The 10,322-nt window shown below is 37.3% G+C and overlaps 1 protein-coding gene across 1 annotated transcript; it reads right to left on the reverse strand.

The window, feature by feature from the left end:
* Positions 1-858: 858 nt before the first annotated feature.
* hpxb (hemopexin b) lies at positions 859-6,183 on the reverse strand. Its single transcript, NM_001104852.1, is given in 10 exon segments — positions 859-1,196; positions 1,705-1,852; positions 2,059-2,189; positions 3,418-3,510; positions 3,599-3,811; positions 3,934-4,087; positions 5,140-5,282; positions 5,395-5,484; positions 5,586-5,605; positions 6,030-6,183. Coding segments are annotated over 10 exon segments (1,284 nt in total). The 5' UTR covers positions 6,095-6,183; the 3' UTR covers positions 859-969.
* Between the last annotated feature and the right edge of the window lie 4,139 nt (positions 6,184-10,322).

Genomic DNA, 10,322 nt, shown 5'->3' on the forward strand with positions numbered 1-10,322 from the left:
CCGATGTTGTTCTGAGCTGTACATTGATGCTGCTGCGTCCGTCCAGATGAACGAATGGAGAAGGTTTGGGGAAAAAAAAAGGTTATAGATTAGCACAACTGTGGCTAAATTAGGAGAATTGTTGTGCCAAGTGAGGCTTTGCTGCTCTTCAAGACTTTGATTATAAGGGGCTTGATGATAAAGTATTGATTTTTAATGAAGCTCAACTTTCTTTAGTCTTTAAATTGTAAAACTGTATTTTTCATTAAGATATTGATTTATTTTTATAGTAAAAACCACCAAATCATCCATACTCTAATCAAACTGCCATTTAATCATAAGGACAGTTAAATGTGTGATACTGAATTGTCAAAACAATGTATCTTTAAGAAGCTTATTCCTTGTTTTGTAGTAAAAACAAAATTGCATTTATTTAAATGTTTTATCTGTTTTTTCCCATATAGCATTCACACCATTAGTATTAGTCAATGTACAAAAATGTCTTCAGAAAAGCAGTTCATTCATCTAAATCTCAAAGTAAACACAATTTTTATTATATGGTGGATTAAAAACTCTGACTCATTTTTGACATTTGAATATTTCCACCTTTAAAGTGTCAGTTTGATGGCTTGAACTTTCTTGCAAAAGGACAAGTGTTTTAGATGCATCTATGGATGCACATTTCCCAGGTAAAACTGAACAAAACCCACTGAAAATATTAAAACAAAGAATCCGATTTGTTACTGGTTTAGTTCAGTGCTTTATTTCCAGCGGTACACTTTTTTGTGCAGAAGGTCCTCTAGTGGCAAAACTGTAGAATCCTCCTCTGCTGTTGTCACTTTTTATTTTGTTCCAGCAAACTCCAAGAAAACGACCATCTTTTCTCAATCATTTTATTTAATTTAAATTCTACCATATGGTAAAAAAAGGCCCTCCATTCAGTTATTGTTGTTTTTTTTTTTAAATTAGAAAGTCTTCTATTTAAACTTCCTAATCTTCACAGCCCACCATCGCCGATGTGACCTTCAGAGGTATGGGGGCAATCCTGCTCATAACCAGTAACATCGGGCTATCATAGTGGTAGTAGTTGGACCCTTGGAAAATTTTAATGCCGTCTGAAGAGCAGAAAGCAGCATCTATGTCGCCAAAAGGCAAAGGAGCGTCGAGGGTGATTTCCCTGGGCGTGGCAGCGAGGTTGATGTAGGTAATCTTCCTTCCTGTTGAAGAACACATGTGTTAAAAAAATCAGTTAAAAAGGTAAAAGTGTGTCTGTTTCATACCTTTGATGAATATGTGAGAGCCTGCAGTGTTGGTACTTTGCGTATTCAAAGCTGCTTTAATTGCTACATCCCCCAGCTGCAGCTTTTGGACTTCATATTGTGCGCTGTGACTGGGTGTCCATAGACTTTTTGATGAAATGAAACCTCAAGTGGCAAAAATAAAAGCCTCAAGCAGCCATATCAACTTGAGTCAGTTGCTGATTTAATTTTATTAGTGTTCAATGAGAAAATAAACCAAAAAACACACAAAAAAAGCCTGCCTGTACTTTGTTTTGTTTTGGTGTAAAGTAAAACGTTTAAACACACAAGCAAATAGGAACTTACTCCAAATGAAACCAGCCCCCAGAGGCCACTATAGGCACTACAGCTTTTAGCATTTCTTTTGGTTTGTGAAGATTTGGAGGGGCCCGTTGGACAGAACGTACCTGAGGTGTAGAAAGCTTACCTTGAATAATGTGAGCTGTGCGTTGGCCTGGACACACAAAAGCAGCATCCACCTGTCCTTCAATGTTAAGCTCCTCCTTCAGCGTTTTCGGATAGCCTTCGATCAGGGTGAAGTGAGCACCTGCCTTATAGATGTAAACTTGATCTCCCTGTAAGATTTAAGTAGATGGCTTGTGGTTAAATACAATAAAAATAAATTAAATTCGACTCCATAAAATAATTAAATCGAAATGCATGAATTAAATTAAATGTTAATTTAATTTAATGTAATTTAATTTAAATTTGGTTGTAAAAATTTGAATTTGAATTTAATTTAATTTTATTTTATTTTATTCTGAAGAGGATGTGAGTCCACCTTAATCAAGTAGATTCGGTCGTTATAAGAGAAAACAGCGTCCACGCCATTGGTCAGTTCTTTCCACGACCTGGTTATTGGAAAGGCGTGCAGTCCATCACGGTGGGTGTCCAAACGCATGTAGTTGGAACCTTTCAAAATTAAAAGTAAGTTAAAAAAAATGCATATTTAAGTCAACTTTATGTGATTCCTTTCATCTAAAGAATCAAAATTACATACATCTGCTATTAACATTAGCTTAGCAAAGCAAATAAAAAATCGATTACTAGAAAAGTATAAATATGCAAAATTTTACTCATTAATCTAAGTGGCTGCTAAGCTTAAAAATTGCAAATATATTTAAGTGCATAATCTTCGAAATTACCGTTAAAATGATCAACGTTTCCCTTTTGAATGCAAGCTAATACGTGCCAAATGCTAATATGTTATGCTAACATGATGTACTAGCATAACAGAGACTTGCAAGTGTTTTGCTAGTAAGCTGCATTTTGTATGAATTAGTGGGAAAATCTTAATTTTTATTGGTCATTATCTTACTTTTTATACAATTTTTTTTTTTACATTTCTGAAAGTGTTGCTTTTCTCTAACATTATTTTGAATGAAAAACGTGTTTCAAGATAAATGAAACCTTAATCAATATGTATTCTTAAAGTGAGGCAGTGTCCCTAAAATTTATTTTTTATATACTTTTTATATATCGTATACTTAAAATGTTTCAATTTAGTCTAAGGTAGTATTCAGTTAGTATACTTCCTACACATGATAATCAGTAAATATGCTATACTTATACTCAAGTATACCTAATAAAAAAAACTTGCTAAGCTTTAATTTTTCAATCATTTTTAACCTTGTTTGTTGTGCCCTAGAAATTTCCCAGAAGTCTCTGCGAAAAACCAGTGTGCTTGATGCTCACTAATTGGTGAATATATAGACCTCAATGGATTGTGTCTGAACAACGTTTGCTCAAAAAAATGTATTTAAATGTATTTTTTAATAAACTATCAATGTTTTAATTCATAAATAATTGTTGTAAAACACTCAAATGAATTAGATTTTCACTTCAAATAAAATGTTTGAAATTCTAGAAATTGCTTTTCATGTAATGCATTGAGAGAACCTTGGTTATAAATTGATGCTTTATAATAAAAACCATCATTTATTAGAATAGATAAAAACTGATCAAACCTGGGTCTCTATTTGTATATAACTGTGTTTGCAGAAACGACATTCTCCAGAGGAAAGGAAATGTATGACAGTGAAGTGGTTTGAAAAATGTTCAAAAGGGTATTTTAGTATCCACAACTAATAGTTCATAATTGGATAAAACTTTAAACTACTCGCGTACATAAAATAGTTACCTTTAAACATGTACATTCTGCCGGTATCATCAGTAGTGATGGCGTCCATTTTGAAGTCACTGCATTTCAAAGTTGTTCTTTCGCCTCCGTGACCTGCAATTAAATGCCCCCAAAATTTGATAAAGCTAAGAAATCATTTATTATTTGCAAATGTTAATTAGTAAAAGAAAAAACCTCTTACCAAAGTCGGGGCAGCGCATGAAATACCTGCGGGCATCTTTGGGATAATTACCAGTCACCTCCCCGGTTACGGGTTGGAAACGGGTGAAGTTGTGTCCATGGAAACAGTAATAGTGCTCCAACCAGCGGAAGACAGAGGTACAGGCAGGTAGGTGGGGCCATGTCTTGGTCTTCACTGTCTTTGTGACGATATCATAAACATGCACATCTGGACCTGCAGGAACAATGTCACAACCATTTCTCCAATGGGTTGATGGGAAAGGGATCCCCAACATCTGTTACATTTTTTTATTTTCTTTTAGACGGACACAGGTGGATACAGCGGCATAGGCATACCTTTGAAGAACAAAACGGAATCTGTGATGCACTCTCCTTTGGGACACTCCACAGCTGCATCCAGGTGGGTGGGAACTCCAGGAAAATCCTCTTGGATTTCTTTGGGATATCCTTCTTCGAGAGTGTGTTCAAAGTAACTAAACACTTTGTCATCCTGGAAATGATCATTGTTGCACAAAAAGGTAAATTAGGTATTAATGCTCCTGTTTATACTTAATGGTATGAACAAATCCAAAAATGACGTGGCATATTTGATCTTAAACATGTTTTATTTGTTTTTTTATCTTGTTTTTGCGTAGCTTTTGACTTGTGTTCTTTGTGATGCTTCACATGCACCTTTTTAAATACTTATATCAGGAGTTAATAAAAAAATTACCAGTTGAAAATTGCTCAGATCATTCCAATATTCAAAGTCTGAGTTTCTTCCTGCTTTTTCATAAAAAGTCCAATAGCTATTTTAGGAAAAATCCTGTCAAAGATGTGCAAGCCATTTATATTATTATGCAACAGAGATATTTTATAAGGAATAATTTAATAAATTTATTTAAAAAAAAAATATATATATAATTTTATATATATATTAAAATTACACCTTATGGATAATTTAGTAATTCAACTATTCCCTCAAGTGGAAACTTTAAAGAATACTAGAACAAACCCAGGTTGGTTAAAAAAAAAGTCACTTTTTGACTGTACAATAGGTGTGCCGAAAGGCAGGCTTCTAGGCCCACTTCTATTTGTTAGTCCCATTTTCTTCGATTGGTATTGAAATACATACAGTGTTGATTATTTGCAGATTATAACTGAGAAACTGTAGGGGGCCCAGAAGACTGCCTTGTGGCACACCTACTAAATTGTTTATTATGGTCTATAAAATAAAAACTATTGTGCAAACTTATTAGGAAATGCTTCCATGTTATCAAGTGTAGTTTCTTAAAACATTTCTCATCAATGAACCTTAAATATCTACGGAAGTACTCCTAGACTCACACCTCTTATATCCACAGTATAATCTTATTCAACCATGAAATTACTGAAAATAATTTAATGTGTAATAATTAAGACCTAGTGATTAGTGATGTGTTCACATCCCCAAGTGGATACTTTATAGAATACATGAAGTTTTGGAAAAAAAAGGAAATTAAAATGCATAAATAATGTTTTTTTAATAAACAGAAACATAAATGAGCAATATCTATGTCCTACCAGGAAAAGGTAGATGTGGTCGTGGTCCCCTTTGTTCTCTGGGTTGTGCATACGGAAAGCCGCATCAACATGACCGTTTAACTCCTTAAAATACTGACTGGATGGTTGAGCGTCACCGTCAAAGCCCTTCCAAACATGATCTCCTTAGAAAAACAATATAATAAGCAATTTATGGATATTAAAATGATATGCATGAACAACAAACAAGGTCAAATGCGAATGTCACTAAGCTAAAACAATTTTTTGTCCCCGCACCTTTGAAGAAAAAAGTTTGACCCTTGTCGTCAGGAGTGATGGCATCGAACTCGATACCTGCACATCGATCTGGCAAAGCGGAATCTCCATCTGGGTGCGAGATTAAAATAACTGATACCCATAATATACTGCTACATAACAACAAAACAGTTGGCAAAATAAATGCAAAAGATCCTCAGTATGAAACCCACCGCCTGCTGCTGAATCCTCCCTGTGGATGACAAAAAAAAACCAAAACAGAATTTTTGGATTTACTCACCATCAGAGCACTGAACTGTGAGTCAATGAGCAACACAGGGAGATTATACCGTGACTATGCTCTCTTCGAACGGTTTAATCGATTCAAACTCTGAACTTTGTCTTCCAGCCAACAGAGTTGCAAAATGAGTGGATAGATCCACTGACATTTCTGTTTTTCCTAATAACATGCTTCGTTTTGTTGGTGATCACAGCAGAAATAGCTGAAATTAACTACATCAGGGTGAAACTGAATTCAATTTAAATACATAAAACAAACTCCAAATTTCTGTTGACTATTGTTTGACAATTTTTATTTAAAAAAATACACACGATGTGGTCATAAACATTCTCCCACGACTTGTTTGTAATGCCCATTAAGTGTCACCAATACTTACAATGGGGCTGCCCGTGTCAGGGCTAGCATTAGGGCCAGAAAAGCAGCCTTGAAGGTCAGCGCCATCCTTGTCCTGCGGAAATCTCTCCACTGGAGCAAAGAGCTGTGAAGTGCAGCTATGCAGCAGCTTAACATGCTCTTTTATCCTCAAATCTGTGTGGGCTGGATGTTAGGAAACTGTGTGTGTGGTTCTGTGTTTGTTTGCACAGGGAAAGAACTGGAAGTTTTGCAGTTACAAAACTAATGCAAATATTTTAAATTATTCACTGTCATCTGTTGTGAAATCCCTTCATCACTCGCTGGAAATAATATGTTATAAATTAGGTAAAAACAAATGTTTTGTGTTCCCTTTAAGGTAGTCTATGTAGTGTACTATTGATCCATTAGGTTAATGTTTTACACCTTTTAAGTTTGATAGCTGCATGTTGGTCAGTTTAAGACACATTGTGTCACTTTTTCTTACTGCGTCCTCTACACAGACTTTATTTTCCCATTAATGGCGTCTTGTGAATCTACTCTACACACTTTCAAGTCTTATTGAGAAGATTTGCAATAGACAGAAAACACAAAATTGAACTTGAATCAACTTTTAATGTTGTCTGCAAACAACACTTGGTTTAGCAGGATTACAAAGCATTATTGTTTTTCATAGGAATGATGCCACATTTTATTCATAAGTAATAAATAAAGACAAAATATTATGTATGATTCCAACATAAGTATGATCTTTTAAGTATTCAAAGAAAAAAACTTGTCATATGACTTTGAAGCCTTGCTATTATGTTTCTGTCCACCATATTTTCCAGAGTATAAGTCACGTTTTTGTATCGTTTGGTCGTGGGTTCAATTTATATTTAGGTGTGAATTGTATAGGGTTTTTCGATGCTGCTGTTACTCCCAGTGCTTGATTTATTTTTTATTTACGTATCAGAGATATTTATCACATTAATCGCAATTAATTAAGTACAGACAAATTAGCGTGTGATTTAAAAAAAAAAAAAAATTAAATTTTTTATTGATTTTTTTTTTTTTTTTTTTTAGGGCATCGTCAATTTAAATCCATAGCTTTTGTTGTGTTCTCAAGTATAAAAAACAAGGGTCCAACTATTTACTTGTATTAACTTTTTATTTTACACAGCTTAAAATGCGTCTTACATTGCTCTCGGCGCTTGTTTTGGACATGTCGCTGCTTTGATGTCATCAATGTGCGACTTTGTTGTTCTTAGCAGAACTAAAACAAAGCAACAACAATACAACTATTATCTATTTTCTAGGGGGGAAAAGCCTGACGAGGTGTTCATTATCATAAAGTAATTGGGCACATAGAGGGCTGATCACACTGTAGAATAAGGAGTGTCAACGTATATATTATAGATTTGATGTTGTAGTTTGTAGAATTGATCCGGAGTCTGTTGATGAAAGCCTTGCTGAAGAAGTGTCACTTTGTCTAATACCGAGTTTGGTGGAGTTAAAAGGGACATGGAGGATGAGGAAATCTATGGATTTTATGACTAGGACCAATACCAAGAGTCTTAGTTGGCCTTCTAGCATGTTCTTTGTGCTATTATGTATTTCTTAATAACTGTTAATGTTTTGTGCGAACATACCTGACAATCATTTTCTATATTCATATAGCTAATAAGCATCAATGGGTTACGTTAGCGAAGTGTAGACATTTTTAGCCTATATTCTTTTTTTTATGGATTGCCTGTCAAGATGAAATGTGTGACTTAAATTATAGTACAACCTGTGTATTTTTTCTTCATTATTAGGAATTTTCTGACTGCTGCAACATATACTCCAGGGTGATTTCTATTGCTGAAATTCCGGCATATTTTAACCATTAAAAAAAAAATCATCAAATGTTTAATTGTTTTCTACACAAATGTTTTAAACATGAAAGAGGTAGAGAGAAGCAGATTCAACTCATATTAGCACAGCGTTTGGGAAGGCAGTACGCCTTGACTGTACTGAAAAGTTTACTTGTAGCGATAGATTTTGATGCAGTGATTCATGCTGTCTGACACCACTACATGCCCGTCTGGGAGAAGTGCGAGACCCCGTGGGTTATTGAGGTTTTCAGACACCAGAGACCAGCCAACGCCCTTGGAGGGGTAGATAAATACACAGTGGCGCTGCTTGCCCCAATCTGCCACCAAGACATCGCCATCGCTGTCAATGCAAAGGCCCCATGGGCAAGTGAGAACGGGCCCCATGCCAGAACACACTCCAAGGATATGTATAGTGTTCCAGCCAGGCTCCAGTACTCGAATGCAAGGAACTCGTCCGGACTCATTCCCTCGTTCAGATATAGCCATTAGCCCAGTGGTTAGGCAGGCTGCTACCAGGTAGGGTCTGTGGTATCCAGTTACAACTGTGCGCTCTAGCCTGGTCCCAGTTTTGGGATCCAGTTTCAGCACTGTCAGGGTGCCTCGTTTGATGTCAGCAACCAAGAAATCATCTTGACTCGTTACGGTGACCCCTCTGGGAGCATCCAGCCCCTCGTTGGTGGAACCAATCGCTGTGCCTCCAAATGTTTGCAAGAATCGTCCGTGTCGATTGAACACCAACAAAGCTCGCTCTGCAGCGCAGGTCAAGGCAATCAGGCCTTTTGAATTTACTGCCACGTCAAAGTAGTTGCAGATTCGGGAAGACCTTTCTGATCCAGAGGGAGAGACTTGTTGTACAACATTTTTGTTTAGATCAGTCACTTGAATTCGAGCATTGCCACAATCCACCACAAACACCTGTCCTCTGACAGTTGCATGGACACCGCTTGGCAGGTTAAAGTCAGTTCGGCCAGAACCTTGTTTTCCAAACTGCTTGACAAGATGAGCAGAGCCCAGAGCAGTTGAACCGCCTTCTTCCTTTGTGTTTTTCAGGTCAGGCCAGATTGTTTCGCTGTCATACTTGTGTCGTTCTTTGCTTTGATGTAATTCATCACATTCAAGTGCTGGCATAGACTGAGATCTGTTCACATGTTTCTGGCTCAAATTCTGTGCAGCAGAGGTTTGGGTAGCAGATGGTCCCTTGATAGAATCTGCAATTTCCTTGTCAGATTCTAGCTTATTTCTGTCTTTTTGCTCAAAGGTTGATGGTTCAGAGGTGAGACGTAACCTGTTGACCTTTCTAACTTTTCTGCATTCGGTCCTGTTCCCATTTATCAAAGGGCGTAACTTGCTTGAGAGATCAGTTGTAGAAAACGAACGGGAGCGCTCTTGCTTCAGAGATCCATTAATTGGAGTGCTAAATGTGTAGGTGGAATAGGAATCTTCACTTTCTATGGGGGACGAAGGGCTTTCACTGTCCACCGATGATTCGTTTGAATTCTTCTTTCTCAATAGGCATTGTTCTGAAAGGGCAAGATGTCTTTTGGAAAGACTTTGCTTAGACAGTAAGCTCTTATGAGTAGCCTTTGGAGACATAGATGAATCCCTGCTTTTGTCCTTTGTTTCTTTAGGAGAGTAGGATGATTCTTCACATGACACCAAGGCCTTCTGTCTTCTTTTGCCTTTCATGGTGATGCGCCTCCTTGTTTTACTTTGTCTTCCATCTGATTCATCACCTTCTGATTCACCTTGGCTGGAGATTGGTGGAATATCAACGAATAGGTCTGAACCTGTATCTTCATCTTGAGAGGACTCGGAAACCCCATAGGATCTTGGTGTGGGGGACTTTGAGGAATTCCGCTCTTCATTGTTTTCAGTTGAGCTTGACAGATTGGTTTTATAAACAACACAAGCCTTTCCCGTGTTCTCCTCTATGCTGCACCGTTTCCCACCTCTTGCTTGTTTAGGTTCCTTTCTAATTTCTAGAGGAATCACGTTTGAGAGTGCTCTATCACCTGAGTGCAAGGGGCACTTCTGCCCTTGAAAACCACACACACCAACGGGGTAGGCCATACTCTGCTCCCGAACCTCCACTTCTCCAAAGTTAATGGTTTTGGATTGGGATTTTGGGGTGAATATAACCCTTTTAAGGGTTAGAGAGATTTCCCATGGTTGAGTGACTTCCATTACACCTTTTTGTAGTTGATGTTTATTAGCTTCACCAGCTGTATTTCCCCATCTTTGAATCTGCTCCCTAATCTGCCCAATCTTTCGAAGTTGCTGATCAAGAAGTGACTGGACAACCCTTACAGCTGCAGAATTCTCCCTTTTCACTTGACTGAGGTGCCGCTGGGCTTCCCTGTGGTCCTGCTCAATCTTTGTAAGAAGGCGCCGCTCCTCCCGCTGAGCCTCAATCATGGCGTTGTCCAATTCGCGATTTACCTCTTCTACTTCAGCTTGTTGTC

The sequence above is a fragment of the Oryzias latipes genome, chromosome 2, assembly GCF_053564925.1.
Source record: "Oryzias latipes strain Hd-rR chromosome 2, Olatipes_Hd-rR_3.1".
In the NCBI taxonomy this organism is placed as follows: domain Eukaryota; kingdom Metazoa; phylum Chordata; class Actinopteri; order Beloniformes; family Adrianichthyidae; genus Oryzias; species Oryzias latipes.